Below are 21,241 nucleotides of genomic sequence, written 5' to 3' on the forward strand. Positions count from 1 at the left end.
CCGGCTGAAGCATGCGCATGCTTTCCCAAACACCCTAAGGGCTTTTCAGCTTTTCTGATATACCCCACCCCCACTTCCCACCCCCTCCCACAAAGAGGCTTGCCAAACTCCTGCTGGCTTTCTCAGACTCTTACACTAGAAAGTGTGACCTTCTCTTTCCCTCATCTCCAGGTAATCGTCACGATTCCCGATTCCCGTTGTCCCTGCCCCAGTTGTCTCTCTGAGTCCAATAACACTGTCCTCAGGCTTCCTTCTGAGTCCTTTTTTTTTTTTTTTTTTTTGGTCCTTTTTTCGGAGCTGGGGACCGAACCCAGGGCCTTGGCGCTTCCTAGGCTGAGTCCATTTTTAAATGATTTTATTAGCAAGCCAAAACAGACAAAAAAAAAAATCTTAGCAAGTCATGAGTATACGATGCCGGAAACATAGACACGTGTGTCTTTCCATGCCACAATCCATCGAGTAGCAATTTGACAAGCTATAGCACATGCAAGGGTGGCAGCTTGCCATATAACCCCGCCCGCCTTGCTAATTCAGATTCATTTAGTTCAGTTTTAATTACTAGTACTAACATTGTATAATGCATTAATAACCTTCAAGATTCAGGAGTCACTCCACAAACCACACGAACACCAAGCTCAGTCAGACAGAGATGGTTTATTGAACACACACCGAAAGACTGATCAACCAGGGTGATGGCTCATGCTCAAGGGCTTGAAGCTGAGCACTGGACATTTCTCAGGGCCAGCGTATAAATATAAAACTGCAAAGACCACAATGAGCTCATACGCAGGTGCTGGAAGTGCTGCCCAGTGGTCAGCCCTGGCTCAAGCCATTTAAGACCTAACGGTTCATATTGACCTTAAATTTGATGGGTTCTAAGTGAAGCTTATGGCTGAGATTTCCTAAGATTGACAAACCTCATAACACAGAACACAGGGTATGCGGTCAGCATGACCCTGCTCTGCATCAAGTTGTCTTTCTGTGTCAATGACTGGCAGGCGTGTTACAGCAACAATTTGACATAGATTGTGGGTAGGGAACAAAATGGCTACAGCTATGCTAGGGAGGCAGACCTCAACAATAACTATGTTCACTTACCTGTTACATGGTAGCTGAGACCTAATTCATAATCTCCTGAGGTGTGAGGTTTATCAGAATGAGGGGACCACAAAGCCATGACTGGACCGTGAGGTAGGAGGGAGAGCATTAGACAGAAATAGTAAAGCTATGGTGGCTGTGCTTGGCTGTCAGGTTAACTACATCTGGAATGTAGATGCCCCAGCTATGGGCTTCTTAGTCAATGGGATCGAGTTAGGAAGACCTGCTTAAATACAGATCATTCGAGGGGGGAGACCCACCCTGAATCTGGGCCACGCCTTCTCATGGCAGTCCGATGGAAAGGGCAGGTAAGGGAAAAGCTTTTGCTGCTGGCCTGTTTGCCCTCACTGGAGTCCATTCCTTCACTGACATTAGACCCTGCTTCTTTGGGATTCTGGTGTATACTGAGGACGAGCTGAGACATCCAGCCTCCTGAACAACGACTGGGCTCTTGGACTGTCCACTGGTGGACAGCCATTGCTGGACTACCCTGACCCCAGCCTGGAAGCCACTCTAATGAGAGGGAGAGACCCCTTCAGGGTACCTTCCTAAGCACCGAGGGGTCTTTTAAAGCCAAATCCACAGAATCTGACCCCTTACAACCTTTTGGAGGTGACAAGAAGTTTTGCGTCATGTGATTTAGCACAGGATACTGTGTGTGGTGAAAACCATCCAGGGGCCAGGGGCCATGAATTGAGAGCAGTCGAGCCATACAGCAGTCTTCTTGGGCATGAGTCCATGCAGGCTTCTATAATTTTGTATACTCAGTCCAGCTCCATTATCTCACTTATTATTATAATTATTTGCCTTTTAGTTTACACAGAACATTTTAAAATGTATTTTTACTTATGTGTAGGTATATTTCTCTGTGCGTGCCACTTGTGCCTTAGAGGCCAGAAGAGGGCAGCATATCTCTGGTGCTGGAGTTAACGGCAGTTGTAAGCTGCCCCCATGTGAGTACCATGTGGGTACCTGGACCCAAACCCCAAAGGTACGGGAGCTTTTAACTGCTGAGGGTCTCTCAGGCCCCACATTCCTTTATAGTTATTTCTTTCTCCTTTCGCAACATTGTGTGCATGAGTCAGAGTTCTCTAGAGAAAACTTATAGAATGAATCTATGTGTATTTTACAGGCTGTGGTCGGGCTAGTCCAACAATGGTTGGTTATCAGCATAAAGTCCAAGGATTCAGTGGTTGTTTGGCCTACAAGGCTGAATGTCTCAGTTTGTGCTAGACACCTGAAGAAGTTGGTTCCAATTCTAGTGAAGGAATGGGCTGGCCAGTGAGAGTGAGAGAAGGCAAGAAAAAGAGCCAAAGCCTCCTTCTTCCCTGTCCTTTATACAGGCTGCCAGCAGAAGGTGTGGCCCGGGTTAAGGGTGGCTCTTCTCACCTCAAAAGTTGGTCTTTCTGCTGCTCCACTGTTCTCAGCCTTTAACCTCAGCACTCGGGAGGCAGAGGCAGGGGAAATCTCTGCGTAGCCTGGTCTACAGAGTGAGTCCCAGGATGGCCAGGGGTACACAGAGAAACCCTGTCTGGGAAGAAAGAAAAAAGTTGGTCTTCCCACTTCTGTAGGCTTAGATTTTTTTTTTTAAATCCACTTTTAATAAGGTTTGTAAAATGCTCTAAGTTCCCTTCTAGCCCAATCCCCTACCAGAGGTAGTAGAAAGGAAAGGTTAATAGGGCAAAGGAGGATGTGGACCGGTTTAGGAGCAGTTCTTTGGGGCGATCCCAATCTTCAATGTCAGGATAGCTGCAGTTCAGCTCACAGGAATCAGCAGTGGCGGCTCAATCCACTTGCAGACACCATTAGTGAATCAGCCGTGGCACGGCTCCTAAACACCACTCACAAATCAGCAACAGCAGGTCAATCCAGCAGAAACCACAAGGCTCTGCCAATTGGTCTGAGTCTGAGGAAGCAGCAAGAAGCCACTGGATACCACCAGAAGTTCTTTGGTGACATTACTGTCTATGAAGTCAATGCAAACAACAACCAGCAAAGGGTGGCAAGGTGTACCAATACCACACAGCCTAGTCCATTGTCTGTTGGGTTATATTTATACCCTTTCCAAACATCACGTGTTCTCTCAAGTGTCTGCTCTAGCAAAAACATCACATGCCCCCTTTCCAGGCTGCTTCCAGAAAAACACCATGTGCCTATTCTCAGTAAAACATCCTCTCATGTGTCTGCCTTAGCAAAAAAAATCCTCTCACAAGACAGCTTCCAGAAACCATCACACGACACAACTGAGTCTCAAAAGAAACCAAAATTTTTTATTTCATATTTCAAATGATTTAATTAAAAAAAAATACCCAGCCAGATGGTGGTAGCACATACCTTTAATCCCACACTTTGGAGACAGAGGCAGGTGGATCTCTGAGTTCCAGGCCAGCCTGGTCTTCAGTGAGTTCCAGGAGAACCAGGGCTATATAGAATAATCTTGTCTCCACAAACAAAACAAAACAAAACAAACAAAAAACAAGGAGAGGAAGAAAGAAAGAAAAGAAAAGAAAATGAAAGAAAGAAAGGAAGGAAGGAAGAAAGAAAGAAAGAAAGAAAGAAAGAAAGAAGAAAGAAAGAAGAAAGAAAGAAGAAAGAAAGAAGAAAAAAATTCCTCATGGGTATACCCAGCAACTTTGGGTTTTCACCAATTCCAATGCAGTCAATTTTATAACCAAGAATAGTAACCATGGCTGGTAAAGCAGAAAAATGAGAAAAGGGAACTGAGGTTGAGCTCTACAGGTCTTCATTCAGACACAACCTGGCTAATTTGTTTCTTGTGTTTCTGAGACGTGTGCTGCACATGTAACTGGTGGTTTGAATGAGAGTGCTCCCATAGGCTCATCGTGTATTTTAGTGCTTAGTCACCAAGGAGTGGAACTGTCGGAGGATTACAAGGACTGGGAGGTGTGGCCCTGTTGGAGGAAATGTATCACTAAGGGTGGGCTTTGAGAGTTAAAAACCACTCCAAGAGCTGGAGAGATGGCTCAGCGGTTAACATCACTGGCTGCTCTTCCAGAGATCCTGAGTTCATATCCCAGCAGCCACCACATGGTGGCTCACAACCATCTGTAATGAGATCTGATGCCCTCTTCTGGTGTGTCTGAAGACAGTGACAGTGTACTTATATATAATAAATAAGTCTTTTTTTTTTTTTTTTTTTGGTTCTTTTTTTTAGGAGCTGAGGACGAACCCAGGGCCTTGCGCTTCCCTAGGTGGCGCTCTACCGCTGGCTAAATCCCAGCCCCTAAATAAGTCTTTTTTAAAAAGCCCATTCCAGGCCCAGCCTTTCTCTCTCTGTCCGTTGCCTACGGATCAGGTGTATGGCTCTCGGCTCTGCCCCAGCACCATGCCTTGTCTGCTTTCCGCCACGATGATCATAGACTGAGCCCCTAAAACTGTAAGCAAGCCCTCAGCTAAGGGCTTTCTTTTCTTTTTGGTCACGGTGTCTCTTTTTTTTTTTTTTTTTTTTTTTTTGACTTTTCAGGTTTTTTAATAGTCACACGCAGAGGTCTGGTTCATTTCAGCTCCTTCACTGCCAAACCTGGGGGCAGGGACTGCTTCAGCTTCTCCACCTTCTCCTTGTCTGTGATAACCAGGGTGTAGAGGTACCTGCTACAGCGGACCTTGAACTTTACATTATCCTTGTTTTTCTTGATCTTGACAGATTTGGCATCCTTCCGCCGGGCTGTGAGTAGAAAGTCCTTGATTTCCTCAATTTTCCGAGGCATGGCGACGGGCGCTCGGCTCAGCACCTGCCCAAAAAAACTCCGGTCACGGTGTCTCTTAACAGAAACAGAATAATAACTAAGGACTCTTTCCTCAGCCTCTGGAGTACTTAAGTTCCTAACACGCCCAACTTCCACCTGTTAACTCGAAGGAAAATTGTATGCTGGTGGAGAAAGAGCCTTACAGAGAATTCCAGACGCTTCCATGGGAAAGCTCCACGGGAAAAACTGAAGTATAATCCGCATGTTTAGTGGGATTTCGGAGGCTAGAAAACAAAGACAATGAATACAAAGAATCTAGGAAACGCTACTCAGGCATGGGGCGCCTGTGCACTCTTTTGACTACTTTGAGGGGCTTCTCCCTCTAGGAATCCTGGGAGTTGTAGTTCTGGAGGACGTTTCCGGGCATTTCTCCGATAGAGGTCGGAGTCCTGCGACTGCGTTTCGTTAGGGAGGTGAGTGGGTCAGGGTGGACTTGAGGACCTCACGACCTCTTTTGACTTCCCTGACTTGGTTCCCGGATGGACGAGGACCTCTTCCGGGTCAACCAACTGAGCTAGTGTTGCTGATGTTGCGGGTCAAAGGCGGCTACTGCCTTCTGATTTGGGGGAAAGTTGAGCAATTCTCAGGGCTCCACCAGAGGAACATCTGGACTTGCTAGCGTTTGCGTGAACTCTTCGGATCCCTGATGCTAAGCCCACCTTCCCTCATCTTTCTCACACTCTGCCTCTGAGTAAGAATCTGTGCCTCAGTTTCCCCTTGTGCAAGAGGGACTATTAGGAGGACCTATAATATATATTTGGTTTTAGAATCAATTATAGAGTACAAGTAAAATGCATGCGTGCATATATACATATATATATAGAATGTATTATATACATTACACATATATGTAATATATTACATATTATGTAACGTAATATAATACACAATATATGTGTGTATATATGTATACATATATATACATATATATATAATTAGAGTACTGTTTATATATGTGTGTTTGTATGTGATATTTTGGTATTCTTGAGTCCACATATTACTATTTTTGTTTGTATACTTCTTGGTACATGCCGTGTTCATGTGATTATGTGACCGTAGATGTTCGCCACCCTTTCTTTATGTGGGTATAGCTAATTGTGCCCGAATGTGTGTGTGTGTCTGTCTGTCTGTCTGTCTGTCTGTCTATCTATCTATCTATCTATCTATCTATCTATCTATGAGACAGGGTATTAGTCTGTAGCCCTGGCTGCTCTAGAACCCACTAGGATCTTCCTGCAGTCCCCACCTAAGAACTGAGATTTCAGTGTTCACTACCACAACCTTGGTTTTTCCAACTCTTTCTGATTGTTTAAGAACTTTTTAATTTTTGAAAGACTTTATTTTTTAATTATGGATATGTGCATATATACCCACACCTACTCATGCACGCGCGCGCGCGCACGCGCACACACACACACACACACACACACACACACACACGGTGTGGGACCTTTGCAGCTGGAGTTCCAGCTGTGTGCTAAGAACAAACTCACATTTCTCCCAGAGCAGTATGTGCTCTTAACTGATGCGCCACGTCTCTGCCCCTCTCTGACCTGCTTTGTTTTTCACTTTTAGATTGATGTGTGGGAGTATTTTACTTGCATGTATGTCTGGGTATTGAAGAGTTCAGAAGAGGGCATGGAATCCCCCGGAACTGGAGTTAGGGATAATTGTGAGCTGCCTTGTGGGTGCTGGGAACTGAACCTTGGTCCTCCGCGGCAAATGTTCTTACCTGCTAAGCCAGCTCTGTGGCCCCTGACCTGTTTTAAGCCCCAGGAATTGTTATCACAGTATTCATAGTGGGTTTTTTAAGTTTTGTTTTTCACCATGGAAATGTCCAAACAGTCTAAAATAGAGTAAAATCAACTCCCATGTGACAGTCACTCTATCTCATTTGTGTGTTTGTGTAAGAGGGTATCAATGTGTGTGAGTGTGGTGTGTGTGATGTGTGAGTGAGATGTGTGTGCAATGTGTGTGAGTGTGTGTGTATAGGGCTGGTGTGTGTGTCTGTGCATGATGTTTGTGAGTTACATGTATAGAGGTGGTGCGTGTGTGTGCACATGTGTGTAGAGGTGGTACATGTGCGTGATGTGTGTTTGTGTGTATAGACAAGGTGCATGCGTGTGGGGACCCCCTCTCACCTTCTGAGACAGGCTCACTGAGCCTGGTGCTTGCCCATTCTGTAAGACTAGCTGCAGGGGGGTTGGGGATTTAGCTCAGTGGTAGAGCGCTTGCCTAGGAAGCGCAAGGCCCTGGGTTCGGTCCCCAGCTCCGAAAAAAAGAACCAAAAAAAAAATTAATAAAATAAAAAAAAAGGCTAACTGCAGGGAGCCCCTGTTCAGGATATTGAGTCAGTAGGACTTTAAATTAATTGTGTCTATATATGAAGACCAAGAGAGGACCTTTTCTGCTCATTTGTTAGGGCCATCATTCAAGAGCAGACAGCTTAACAATCTGTGCGTGTGTGCGTGCGTGTGTTCAGCTCAGGAAAGCATCAAACTCTTTTTGAAATCCAACCTACCCAAAGTAGGGAGACCCAACATGTGGTTAGAAAAATGGCCGGCTTCCTTTGCTCTTTTGGAATTGTGCCTGTCACTAATATCTGACTCTTGTTTCTTTGTATTTATTGATTTTTATTTTCGTCTCCTGTTAGGTTGCAGGGACGTCTGTTTCATGGCCCCTGTTATGTTCTTCTCAGAGTGACCAGCAGTGGACCTGCGAGGGGACTTACCCAATAAGTAAGTGTGACTCATGTCGCCTGTGTGAGTCAGATGGCCAGAACATGGTGCTATGACTTGGCTTAGACCACAAAACAGGGACGAAATGTTCCTTGTCTGACTTATATTTGGCAAGCTGTAGAGTCCGTTAACAATATTCAAAAACTGATGTAAGTTGTTGTGGTGGTTTGAATAGGTTTGGCCCTCACAGCTTCATGTATTTGAATGCTTAGCCCTGGGGACTGGCGCTATTGGAGGAGGCGTGGCCTTATTGGAGGAAGTGCATCGCTGTGTGGGTGGGCTTTGAGGTCGCCTAGTGCTCAGGCTCTGCCCAGTGTGGAATCAGTCTCCCTGGCTGCCTTCTGATTGAGGGGTAGGACTTGGGGCTGGAGAGATGGCTCAGAGGTTTAGAGCACTGACTGCTCTTCCAGAGGTCCTGAGTTCAATTCCCAGCAACCACATGGAGGTTCACAACCATCTGTAATGAGATTTGATGCCTTTTTCTGGTGTGTCTGAGGACAGTGACAGTGTACTCATCATATATATAAAATAAGTAAATAAAATCTTATTTTTTAAAAAAAGTAGAACTGTTAGCTCCTCCAGCATCAAGTCTGCCTGCACACTACCCACCATAATGATAATGGACTGAACCTCTGAAACTGTAAGCCAGCCCCAATTAAATGTGAGCCTTTATGAGAGTGGTTATGGTCATGGTGTCTCTTCACAGCAATAAAACCCCAACTAAGACAGTTAGGATCTTGGACAGGTACTGGCTGGCAGGCTGGGATGGTGCTGGAGCAGCTGCTGAGCGAGCCACAAACAGGAAGCGGAGACTTAAGTGGGAATGGCTTGTGGCTTTTGAAACCTCAGTGCCCTTCCCCAGTGATACATTTCCTCCAGCAAGCCAGGCCTCCTAACACATGAGGCTTCTGGGGCCATGTCATTCAAACTGCCCCCAGTGGTGAGCGTCTTGTGCTGAGCCATCTCTCCAGCTCCTCAGGGTTCTTTCACCTTCTAAACCACTATCTCCCGTCCCTTGATCCGAGCTGGTCCTGTATGTGCAGGACCATAACTCCCTTTTGTCTTCAAAAGCCTGTGGTGTGAGAGGTGGGCTTAGGGATCCCGCCTGCCTCCACCTCACTTGTCCATGGGGGGGACACCTTCCATCTTTATTGTTTGAGAACTCGGTAAGGTACCTGAAGGGTGTTTTGTACCTTTATACCTAAAATGCCTAAATGTACCTGTCTCCATTAGTGCCCGTCACCGCGCTGGGACTGGCACTCCGTTTCTGCCCTCTTTATACCTGAGGACCCACACACAGTGGAGGAGCTGCTGTCAACATCATGCAACTGGCCAGACAAGAGCTTCTTCCCAGGTATGTGTGGGAACTGTGTCTGTGTGTTTACGTGGTCCTCACGAGCCCTCTGTGAGTCGTTGCTGTTGTTATTATGTGTATGACTTGTGCATGTATGTATGTGCACCATATATGTGCAGTGCCCAAAGACATCAGAAGGGGCCGTCAAATCCCCTTGGAGCTGGAATTCCAGACATCTGTGAGCCTGCATGAGGCTCCTGAGGACAGAACCTAAGAGTGGCTAGTGCTCTTAACTGCTGAGCCATCTCCAGCCCCAAACAATGCAGCCTACGTTATGTATTTTACCAACATGAAACCACAGTTGTGTGTACACACTATTTATTTGGTTGGTTTTTTTTTGGACAGGATTTCTCTGTGTAGCCCTGGCTATCCTGCAGCTTACTCTGTAGACCAGGCTGGCCTTGAACTCCGAGATCCACCTGTCTCTGCCTCCCAGGTGCTGGGCTTAAAGGTGTGCGCCACCATCCCAAAGTTTTTGTCTACATACTCCTAATTGTTATGTAATGAGCTTATATACAGTCAGAATTGGTAATCAAAATGGAGGCCGTGATGCTTCATATTAAATTTTGCACTTTGAGTACTGGCTATATTTTATGCACGTGTTCTCCACGAAAACCAAGAGTCCAAGACAGAGTTAGAACTAGAGAAACAGCTGATTTTTCAGTGTTATTTATAGGCGTGTAGTTAAAGTGACCAAGAGAATGGAATTCAGGCATCGGCAGTGATTTCCATGTGCAGAGCACACAGGCCTAGTGCTCCTTTGATGGAAACCACTTAAGAGGGGGCTGGAGAGATGGCTCAGTGGGTAAGGGCTCTGTTGCTCTTCCAGGCATCCAGAGTTCAATTCCCAGCACCCACATGGTGGCTCAGAACCGCCTCTGACTGCAGTTCCATGGGATCTGAAGTCCTCTTCTGCTGTGCAGATGTACTGCAGACAAAACACCTCTAAGTACATTTCTCTCTCTCCTCTCTCTGTCCTCTCTCTCTCAGAGGACACTGAATGTTACCTGCTTTGTAGCAGTTGAGGAATGGGGTATGGTGAGAGTTTTCTTTGAGTGTTTTTCTTGTGGAATGTAATTTTTAAAACAACCTGTGATATTAATTCTTCCATTGTTAAATAGCTTTATTTTATGGATGGGGGAATTGAGGCATGCTGCTTGGAGGCCTGGGCAGGGAAGACCAAAAGTTCAAGGCTAACCTGGGTTACATATCAGGTTATAGGCCAGCCCGGGCTAAATGCTGAAACCGTGTCCCCAAACCCAAACGCACTCACAAAGTATAAAGGCAGAATCAATGCACAGAGGTACCGATCGCGTTCAAGGTTTCCCAGGTGCCGAGCCACGCTGCAGTCCCAGTCCGAGTGTGGACAGTGGACAGGATTCTCCTCACCTGGGTCCTTTCTGCGCCGTCTCTGCTGCCCATGGAGCAGAACTATAGCCCCGGGACTCCTAGGAGACAGCGTGTTGTGAACGATCTGCCTGTGCTTGGCTTGGGGTGTTATTTACAGGGCCCTGAGTAGACGGAGTGAGCTGTGACTATAACTCAGTACTCTCCATCAAGCCACACCGAGGAGTGGACACCATGGCTAAAGCTGTGCAGTCATGGGGACAGGCGACGCACGCCACTGAGCAGACTCTCGAGGGCAGTCTTCTCCCTCTCATGTCTTCCCGAGACGCAGCTGTTCCCCAGGAAGACAGAAGGATGACCAGCAGCAAGGTGAGTGGAGCTTTTTCATCTGTGTTTGGTTTGGCTTTGTAGCCCTGGCTGCCCCGGAACTGTGTAGACCAAGCTAACCCTGAACTCACAGGCACCTCACTGGGGAACTCTGTCTCCCCAGCGTTGACGGTAAAGGAAGGCACCACCACACCTGGCCAAGTTGAGCTTTTTCAACTTGGTTTCAAAGTGTTGTCTGATTTCTCAAGGTTTCTGACATCTTGTTTCCTTCTCTGAGGAAGAATTGAGAGAACCAGCTGGAGAGACGGGTCAGCCATTAACATCACCGGCTGCTCTCGCAGAGGATCCAAGTTGAGTTCCTACTGCCTACAGCCATCTGTAACTCCAGATCCTGAGGATCTGTCGCCCTCTCTGGCCTCTGCCTCTGGTAGAGCCATATACAGGCAAAATACTCACACACATAATTTAAAAACAAAAACAAAAAAACCAAGAACCTGTCGCTAGAGGCTCATTACTTTTATTTTGATATAGATTAATTTCTTTTTATTGCGAAAATTACCTTAGGGAACAGGACAGGTGGCTCAGCAGTCAAGAGTGTTACTGTTCTTACGAAGGACCTGGTTTGGTTCCGGCATCCACGTGGTGACAACTGTCTATGGCTGCAGGGCATCCAGCACTCTCTTCCAACTCATGGGCACCAAGTATGCATGCGGCTCATAAGTATACATGCAAGCAGATCACTCACATAACTAAAATAAAAATACATAAATCCAGTCATCGCCTTGAAATTAGATAAGCGAGCATAGGAGGGAAAATGAGTAGCACTGAATCCGCTCACATTTCCTATATTTTGTTTATAAAACACCCAGTTTCCTTTTTGCCTTTCTCATGGCATAATGTTGGATTTGTAATAATTATATAGATAAAACTTTTAAATTACATATTTCAAATAATATGAATATGAATATTATTTGAAATACACACCCTAATTCTTTTTTCTGGAGATCAAATCCAGAGCCTTCCTTGTGCTAGGCAGGGGCTCTACCACTGAGCCACGCCCCCAGCCCCTCACTGGGGGATTCTAGGCAGGGGCTCTACCACTGAGCCACGCCCCCAGCCCCTCACTGGGGGATTCTAGGCAGGGGCTCTACCACTGAGCCCCGCCCCAGCCCCTCACTGGGGGATTCTAGGCAGGGGCTCTACCACTGAGCCACGCCCCCAGCCCTCACTGGGGGATTCTAGGTAGGGGCTCTACCACTGAGCCACACCCCCAGCCCCTCACTGGGGGATTCTAGGCAGGGGCTCTACCATTGATCTATAGCCCAAGTCCTGATTTTTTTTTTAATTTAACAGTCTTACTGTGTGGTTAAGTCTGGTCATAAAGTCTTAGTCCTCCTGCCTGACCCTAAGTGCTACAACTTCAAACATGTACTGTCATAACCGACTTTACCCTGTTTTTAATCATATTCCCACAAATTGATATGATCTGTAATGGAAAAAGTACATTCAACAAATGTCTCTTCTCTATTCACAGATATTTAGGAGTTTAGCAGTTTTGATGTGTTAAGGAATGTTATAGTAATAGTTATTTTTTTTTTTTTTTCGGAGCTGGGGACCGAACCCAGGGCCTTGCGCTTGCTAGGCAAGCACTCTACCACTGAGCTAAATCCCCAACCCCAGTAATAGTTATTTTAATAAATATTTTCCTCAAAAAGAAACTCAAGGAAATTTTGCTATTGTTCCCATTGTTTAGAAATACTAAATGTGTTTCAAAAAATGATTTTATTTGCATGAGTGTTCTGCCTGTATATAAGTCTGTGCTCCATGTCTGTGCCTGATACCCACAGGGGCCGAAAGAGGGCATTGGATCCCAGGAAGTGGAGTTGTGAGCTTCCATATGGGTGCTGGGATTTGAACCTGGGTCCTCTGGAACAGCAGCCAGTGCTCTTAACCACTAAGTTGTCTCTTTAGTCTCTAAAACTTGCTTTTGATTTGTGAAACTTTGGCTGCTCTGCACGAAGATTATTTTGTTCAACATGTTCTAACAAATCGTAGAAGACAGCTGTTTCCACCCAAGATGGCTAGGATTTTCTTTCTCATAGCTGAGTGATACCCTGGGTGTGTTTACTAACCATTTACATGCTTCATTCCCTGTGTGAATGTGTTGTATTGGCAGAGTAATGTATTTAATCTTTTTTTTTTCCCCCCGGAGCTGGGGACCGAACCCAGGGCCTTGTGGTTGCTAGGCAAGCGCTCTACCACTGAGCTAAATCCCCAACCCTGTATTTAATCTTAAAGGTTGAGTCATACAAGGTGCCTTGCCAGGTTCCTCAGACCAACCTTGTGAGGCAGCCCTGGGTTTAGTGTGTTCAAAGGATGGGAGGCTAGCAGCTCATACCCCTGCTGAGGTCCGCACACAGGACGCACGTCCACCAGCCTCCAGTGGTCTCCTGTGACCGTCGCACAGTCAGCGAGCGTGAGGTGCAGAGACCAGGATCCCACCTATGGGGTGTGTGGCTGCGTGGCTTGTCATGGTGGGTGCAAGGTGCTGCACACACACAGGTACCCTCCCTGGCTGACTTGAGTGCTTCCTCTTCTGGGGTGACTATGGTTCATCCGGGGATCCTGAGTGACGCCCAGGTCTCCAGCAGTGACCAGTTAGTTTTCAGATGAAAAGTTAAAACTGCCTCGTTGGCCTCGATGGTTCTAAAGCGCTCATTTCACACTTGGCCAGGCAACACTTGGAAGCAGTTCCGTCCCCACACCTTGGGGGTTCTGTTGGTGTTTATTGGTAGAAGCTAGGGATGATGGTGAACCGGCTCCACAGGTCTATGGAAAGCTAAAATCTGTAATTCTAAGTTAGCACGTTGCTGTCCAGAGGCAATTCATCTGCCTAGTGTCTTCTTAGTATTGAAGTTTTGTATAGATAAACTCAGTTAATATTTTATATTCCGTCCTTGCACCTACTATAAATTGTTCATTCCCCTTGATGACTCTGGTTGTCCGATAATGGTTTTATAGCCGAGAGGAATGTTTTCCTTAGTCATAAATCTGTGCCATTCTTGCTTTCTATCCTATTGCAAAGAGCTCGTGACACATTGAGGATTAGAGAGCCCTAACTAATGACGGTGTTTCTTACAGAGGATTTCAAAGTGACGTGCATGGGTTTCGGAATGCTGTAGACTCACTATTGGGAATTAAGAAACTATCTATTTGTCTATATAACATTGCTACCAAAGACTACATCTTCACTGATCTGTAGAAAATCTGCCCAATAGGGCGGGCTAATGCCCAGGAATTGCTATATTAATTTAATAATGACAGGCGGGCTGAGAGATGGCTCAGTGGTTAAGAGCACTGACTGCTCTTCCTGAGGTCCTGAGTTCAATTCCCAGCAACCACATGGTGGCTCACAACCATCTGTAATGGGATCTGATGCCCTCTTCTGGTGTGCCTGGAGACAGCTACAGTGTACTCATATAAAACAAATAAATAAACCATTTAAAAAGCAATGACAGGCAAGGCATATCAATAGCAAGAATCAATCCTAAGATGAAGTCTCTCGGGCCTTGCCTGCAATAGCTCATTCATGGTAGTCATGAAAAAAACAGTGGACCATCTCAGGGAAGTCATCCTCCAGCCTCAGCCCCTCCTAGATGGCTTCTGACACGCACGAGGCCCTGGTTTCAATCTCTCATTTCCACTCTCAAAAAATCAACAAAAGATTGTGCAGTTAGGCAGATGAATTTTCCAGGCATGGTGGGTAGTTCACACCTGTAATTGGGGCAGGGGTGGGAAGATCAGTTCAAGTTCAGGCCTAGCCTGGTCTACCTAGCAAGTTCCTGACCAACCAAGGCTAGATAGCAAGACCCTGTCTCAAAAGCCCAAACAGAGCAGTAGCAAAAGGTGGGTGAATCGCACAGAAACATGGATCCCGGGTTCCCAGCTCAGGAGTTGCTTCCTTCTCATCCAGAAGACCAAGGTTGAAGTTCTGTGTTCGGTGCTGTAGGAGACGGTGACGTTGAAGGACGTGACTGTGGTCTTCAGCGAGGAAGAACTGGGGCTGCTGGATGCTGCCCAGAGGAAGCTGTACTGTGAGGTGACGCTGGAGAACCTGAGGAATGTGGCGTCCCTGGGTGAGAACAGATACAGGTGCTGCATGTCAAGGCCATGCAGGGTGGCCCTGGATGTGACTGGAGCTCTGGAAGTAGGTTCTAGTTTTCTAGTCATCATGATTCCGAGTTGGACATGCTCTTCAGTTTTATAAATGAAGTGAAATTAAAGCGTGCTAGTACGTTTTAGTCTTCCTCAAATTATAATCTCAATTGGTGGGTGGTTGCACATGCTCAGTCGTGCCTACAGATGCCTACTGAAGTAAGTTGAGGCAGCTGGAGAGAGAGCTCATCAGTTAATGCTTTCTGCTCCTGTAGAGGACCAGAGTTTGGTTCCCAGCACCCATATCAGGTGGCTCATAATCCGGGGGATCTGGCACCCTCTGCTGGTCTCCATGGGCACCTGCACTCACATACACATGCACTGACATACACATCAAAAAAAAGTCCAAATAAGTACTGTAGAAAGAATCTCTTGTGGACTGTATTTATGGAAGTATCACCTGTCAATAAAAACAATCTGATGTCCTATTATTTGAGGCAGGAAATTGGAGGTAGGAGTTCCAGCAGGGAGATAGGAACTCTGGGATAGAGTCAGGTGCAGGAGGAAATTTGCCCCAAACTCTGGGGAAACAAATTCATGAAACTGAGGAGAGATAAACAGCCATGTGGCACTCGTCGAAAAGAATGAATAGGTTTATTAAGTTTCACGCTAGTTGGGGAACAAGCCAAGGCTTGTGGCCTAGGCATTTTTTTTGCAGAAATAATTCTCAGAGTCATTATTTCGGGAATTGAGGCGCAGGTGGAAAAAGCCCATGGTACAAAGTATCTAAGAAACGAAATAGGGTTGAGGCCATGACGGGGTCAGCAGGTGCCAAGGCCGATGACCCAAAGTTCAATCCCCGGGGCCTACCTAGTCCCACCTGCTGTCTCTAACCACCAGTGGAATGAATGAATGTACACATGCCCTAAATAAAAAGGTAATAAGACATCAAAGAAATTACGCTGGCAGTCTGTCTACGACATTGCCAACAACAGTTTTGAGAAAGGAGAGAGGAGATAATGAAAATAGATGTTTGTAAAATTATACTAAAGTGTACGTTATTTTGGGTCTTTTCAAATGACGTTTGTCTTCCTCTGACTGGAGTTATCAGCTAGGGGAGGAATAGCTGGATGCCCTGAAGAAGATGCAGTGGGATGCTCCTTTTCTGGACGTGTTAATTTAAAATATGTTCTCCACAGGGCATCGGATCGGGACTCCAGATGGTTTGATCAGGCTCAAGAGAGAAGACATGTTTTGGTTGTTGACAGTGGCTCGCTGGAGCAGTGGGTCTACGGGTGAGGACAGTGCAGCAGCTCGCCCGCCCTGCTTCTTAACCTGGGGATGGCTTTGGGGCTGGGGTGGGCCAGGGCTGTGAACTGCTCTGGTCCGCCCCCACTGTCAGCATCCATCTCCACATGCACTGACTCCCGTGACACTTGGTCACATCATCACCGCTGGCCTGCCTAGGACTGCCAAGTGACGACACGGAGACATGTTAATTATGGAATCCTATGCAGTAGCGTACTCATTCCCACCTAGCTCGTGTAACTTAAATTAACCCACTTATGTGTATCTACACTGTGTTGCGTGAGTGATGCTACTTGATAATGGATACCTTGATAGTGTGGTACAATTAACTTATTCTGTGTCTGGCTGGTGAGGCCTCCCACCTAACTCTTTCCCAGAATTCCCATCCCTGCCCAGAAGTCCCGCCTCTATCCTCTCCTGCCTAGCTATAGGCCATCAGATCTTTAATAAACCAACTGGAAGATGCCTTCAGTAGGTGAGGAAGGACAGATGGTGTACACCACCACACATGGTGTACAAAAAGATTTCACAACATATTATACTATTCCTTTACATCTGGATGGTTCCTTGTAGATATGTACATAGGCACATGCATGTGTGTGTGTGTGTGTGTGTGTGTGTGTGTGTGTGTGTGTGTGTGTTTGTGTGTGTATATACGTGTGTGTATTCCATAGATCAATATTTTCTTCTTTAGTTACTTTCCAACTTTAATGTTTAAAAAGTTATATTTATTTATGTGTATGGGGAGCACACATATTGCAGTGTTGCTCACTTGTGGTAATTTGTAAAACTCTAAACTGGTCTCATTAATATAAGTACGGGAGCTTGCAGCACTGACCTTGGCTTCTGGGCGTGTCGGTGAGATGACAGGATACTTAGTGTTAAAGGAAGGGAGCCATTCGTTCTCTGGTTCAGTGAAATCTTAGGCTGTGGTCTTAACTGTATCACTCCAGCATCAGGCAACAGAGCATTCACACGCCCTGCCTGCCTCTCTCTGAATTCTCTTTATGCTTTTAGGAGACAAGAATCCAGAGGACACGGAGTCTCTCGAGGAGGTGGGACTGAGGCACCTGCCACACGAGGAGCTTTTCTGCTCACAGATCTGGCAGCGAGTTACAAGGGAGTTAACCAAGGCTCGAGACTGCAGAGTATGTGTCGGAGAAAATGGCTCTCCGGTGAAACCAGAGGATGTGCACCGTGAAGACGAGGAATACAGCAAACATTCCAGTCAAAATTCAGTCCTTCAGGTTCACCACAGGGAATGCCATGAAGAAGAGGCAAATGAGAGAGATTTCGGTTGCAGCCACCATCTTCGTACCAGTACAGGAGAAAAGTCCTACAAGTGTGGAAAATGTCACAACGCCTCCCATTGGTTCTCAAGCCTTCAGTCCCATCAGGGAGTGTGTGATAGACCCAGGTGGAACAAGTCTGTGTCACAGTTTAAAATTTTCCGTCAGTGGCGACTGTTTCATTATCAACAGAGCATGCCCAATGGAGAAAATGCACAGGAATATGAGGCATGTGGGAATGCCGGGAAAAACTCCTCTGGTCAGACAGCTCTGTTCGTCCACACCGCAGAGGAACCCTATTCATGTGAGGAGTGCGGGGCACGCTTCAGTCAGAGCTCATACCTTCAAGTCCACCAGAGAGTTCACACCGGAGAGAAACCGTACAAGTGCGAGGAGTGTGGGAAGGGCTTCGGCTGGTTATCACAACTTCATGCTCATCATCGAAGTCACACTGGAGAGAAACCCTATACATGTGACGTGTGTGGCAAGGGCTTTAGTTACAGCTCACACCTTAACATTCACTGTAGAATCCACACGGGTGAAAAGCCCTATCAGTGTGAAGAGTGTGGGAAAGGCTTCAGCCAGGCCTCCAACCTCCTGGCCCATCAGCGCGGCCACACTGGCGAGAAGCCATACCAGTGCGATGCTTGTGGGAAGGGCTTCAGTCGTATCTCTGATTTTAACATTCACATTAGAGTCCACACGGGTGAGAAGCCTTATAAGTGTGAGGAGTGTGGGAAAGGCTTCAGCCAGGCCTCAAATCTTCTGGCCCATCAGAGAGGCCATACTGGAGAGAAACCCTACAAATGCAACACGTGTGGGAAGTCCTTCCGTAGGAGTTCAGACCTTAACGTTCATTGTAGAATCCACACCGGAGAGAAGCCCTATAGGTGTGAGAAATGTGACAAAGTCTTCAGCCAGTTCTCAAGTCTCCAAGTGCATCAGAGGGTCCACACAGGAGAGAAACCATATCAGTGCTCAGAGTGTGGGAAGGGCTTCAGTGTAGGTTCTCAACTTCAAGCCCACCAGAGGTGCCACACTGGAGAGAGACCCTACCAATGTGAGGAGTGTGGGAAGGGCTTCTGTCGGGCGTCCAACTTTCTAGCTCATCGTGGGGTCCACACAGGAGAGAAACCATACCGATGTGACGTGTGTGGGAAACACTTCCGGCAGAGGTCCTACCTCCAGGCCCACCACAGGGTCCACACGGGAGAAAAACCGTTCCGATGCGAGGAGTGCGGGAAGGGCTTCAGTTGGAGCTCATACCTCCAAGCCCACCAGAGAGTCCACACGGGAGAGAAACCGTACAAGTGTGAGGAGTGTGGGAAGGGCTTCAGCTGGAGCTCAAGCCTCCTGACTCACCAGCGAGTCCACGCCGAGGACGAGGGGCAGAAGGACCTTTCTTCATCAGGGGGTTCGTACAGGAAATAGGCTCTACAAACTTAGGTTTTGACATTTCAAGAGGGCGCCGAAATATCTAATCTGAGCTGTTGCGGGGCATGGAAAAGTTAACATAGCTGGGCTTGTGTGTTAGAGCTGTACTGGGCTGCTACATGGTTTGGGGCACCAGAGTGAACTGGGAAGAATGGATCTGTGATCATTTCATCCAGAAACCTGACCCTTATCAGACTGATGCAAATAAGGTGTCCAGGAAGTCGAACCTGGCCTGGAGCCAACTCAGAGCATGGTCTACTCTGTGGAATTTAACCCCCCTCAGAAGGAAGAAGGAAGACATCATCTCCAGCTCAATTTGCCTGCCTTTCCAGTGCCTGACACATCAAACGCTTTTGGCCATTGTTAAGTATCAAGAAAGGCAGTCATGGCAGCTCACGGTTGTTCTTGCAGCCCTCAGGAGGCTGAGGCAGGTTTTCTGTAGGATCAGCCTAGATTAAGCAGGGGAGCCCATCTCAGCATACCAATAGGGACAGGGAGCAGCAAGAGGAGCAATCATTTGGAAGGTGGTTGTTGTAAAAATATAAAAAATAAAAAAAGCATGGCGGTCTTTTACCTCGCTAGGTCCGACACTGCGGTGCCCCAAGATATCTGCTAGAAGCACACATTCTAATTCCATGGCGGCCCAGACCAGCCGCCCCACACTCCATTACACTTAAATCTACACATGAAAGAACATACAACACAATAACCTTTGGCCCAGTTGGTAAGATATAATTGCCCACCTAAACATACAAAGCCCAGTACACATCCATCCCTTAAAAACATTTTAACAGGGGTTGGGGATTTAGCACAGTGGTAGAGCGCTTGCCTAGGAAGCGCGAGGCCCTGGGTTCGATCCCCAGCTCCGGAAAAAAAGAACCCCCCCAAAAAAAAAACATTTTAACAACTTGTAAAGGTACAGTGTGGAATCTTAATGTCACCCACCATATTCTCTCCTGCCACGGCTTCTCTCCCCCTCCCTCCTGTCTCTTCCCTTTTCCATTCCCGTCTCCTCCTCCTCCTTCAAAATTCTCTCCCGCCCATTCTTCCTTCTCCTCCAAAGACAGGCCTCCTTCTCTCCTGTACCTGCCCCTCACCTGTATTTACAAATTCAATGGGGAGAAGGTTCTGGTGAAGTCACCTGAGTCCTGAGTAGGCAGCTGTCTTTGGGGCAGTGGGATTAGCATCAAAATACAGATAACACCAGGGCAAACCCCTACAGAAGGTTTTTATTTGGTTTTCAGTCAAAATGCCCTCAGAAGTGTTCCAGAGGCTTGAAGGGCTTATGAATTAGGTGTCTGTGTACATTTCTCAACCCTATAGGAATATCTGTAAAATTCTATGCAGAATCTGTGCTTTGGACAGGACTTCAGTGTACATCACGTGCAAATGTCATTTGTGCACTCTTGACAAGTATGCGACTCCCTGCAACACAAGGTCTGTAGGGATGATCTCTTGTGCACTGTATGGAAGCATCCTCTGTCGATAAGAAGCCTATGGCCAATGAGCTGAGGCAGGATTAGAAGGTGGGGAGAGGGGGATTCTGGGAAAGTCAGGCACAGGAGAGGGAGATTCGCCCCAAACTATGATGGAGACAGACACAGGAAGCTAAGAGGTAAGCAGACATGTGACACTCATAGAATAAAATGAATGGCCTAGGCATTTATTCATATATAATTTAGTCTCAAGAGTTGTTATTTCGGGAACTTGGGCACTGGTAGTAAAGCTTGCAGTCAGAGGTCTGTGATGCTTCCACTAAGACAATGCTTCCAGCCTGTCTGCAGCGAGTCCGCCCCACCTCCCCCGTCAGTGCCAGCGAGCGCACTTCCTGTGTTGCACAGTGCTAAGGTTTGTTTGTGAGCTTCATGTGGATGTAAATATGGACACTTGGTTCTTATATCAATAGATGCAGAAGGAGATATTTAACAGAAATTTCCATCTAGTTTTTATAATAAAAGTTCTCAGAGAAACTTCTACATACGGTAAGTTCTACCCAAACATGGATGCCCACCTACCCTTATAATCTCAGCTCTCAGGACAGGATCAGGGGTTCAAGACTAACACTGACTACATAGTGAATCTGAGGCCAGCCTGGGCCTTGTCTTACAGAAACCAAATGGGGCTGCTGAGATTGGCTTGGTGGGGAAAGAAAGGTTCCTGCTGCTGGATGACCTGAGTTCTGTCTGTCCCAGCACTCCTCACATGGTGGAGAGGGTTGACTCCCCTAGGTTGTCCTCTGACCTGCAACATGGCACACGTAATCCAACCCCTTAAATGAAAAGGTAATTGAAGAATTGGGCGGGAGGTTGGGTCTCACTGTGTCTCTGGCTGGGCTCGAACTCGAATTTGTCTGCCTCCCAAATGTTGAGTAAAGAGGTGCACCACACCCCCTCACAATAAAGGACTCTTTTTGACAGACCAAAA

General features: G+C 46.8%; 2 protein-coding genes and 1 long non-coding RNA gene across 5 annotated transcripts in view; 2 read left to right on the forward strand and 1 right to left on the reverse strand.

Moving 5' to 3' along the window:
- Positions 1-4,611: 4,611 nt before the first annotated feature.
- On the reverse strand, positions 4,612-4,839 carry LOC116892494 (60S ribosomal protein L38-like). Its single transcript, XM_032894238.1, has one exon. The coding sequence runs from the start codon at positions 4,824-4,826 to the stop codon at positions 4,614-4,616; it is 213 nt and encodes a 70-aa protein (XP_032750129.1). The 5' UTR covers positions 4,827-4,839; the 3' UTR covers positions 4,612-4,613.
- A 372-nt stretch (positions 4,840-5,211) lies between these two features.
- Positions 5,212-9,259, forward strand: LOC116892495. Its single transcript, XR_004386954.1, has 3 exons — positions 5,212-5,278; positions 7,519-7,603; positions 8,837-9,259. It is a non-coding gene; the product is annotated as an uncharacterized LOC116892495 (long non-coding RNA).
- Positions 9,260-10,335: 1,076 nt separating this feature from the next.
- Positions 10,336-21,241, forward strand: part of LOC116892493 (zinc finger protein 45-like) — a 30,023-nt gene continuing 19,117 nt past the window's right edge. The window contains exons 1-3 of one of the 3 annotated variants that reach the window (XM_032894237.1): positions 10,336-10,673; positions 14,641-14,767; positions 17,112-19,369. In XM_032894237.1, coding sequence (XP_032750128.1) covers positions 10,539-10,673; positions 14,641-14,767; positions 17,112-18,814 — 1,965 coding nt within the window. In that variant the 5' untranslated portion in view covers positions 10,336-10,538 and the 3' untranslated portion in view covers positions 18,815-19,369. Of the gene's footprint in view, positions 10,674-14,640; positions 14,768-16,752; positions 19,370-21,241 lie in introns of those variants that run through there. The other 2 variants (XM_032894236.1, XM_032894235.1) reach the window with 2 other exon arrangements.

Source organism: Rattus rattus, chromosome 2, assembly GCF_011064425.1.
Source record: "Rattus rattus isolate New Zealand chromosome 2, Rrattus_CSIRO_v1, whole genome shotgun sequence".
NCBI lineage: Eukaryota > Metazoa > Chordata > Mammalia > Rodentia > Muridae > Rattus > Rattus rattus.

Excerpts from the sequence above, each read along its gene's own strand:
- LOC116892494 (XM_032894238.1), bottom strand. The coding sequence starts at position 4,826 with ATGCCTCGGAAAATTGAGGAAATCAAGGACTTTCTACTCACAGCCCGG.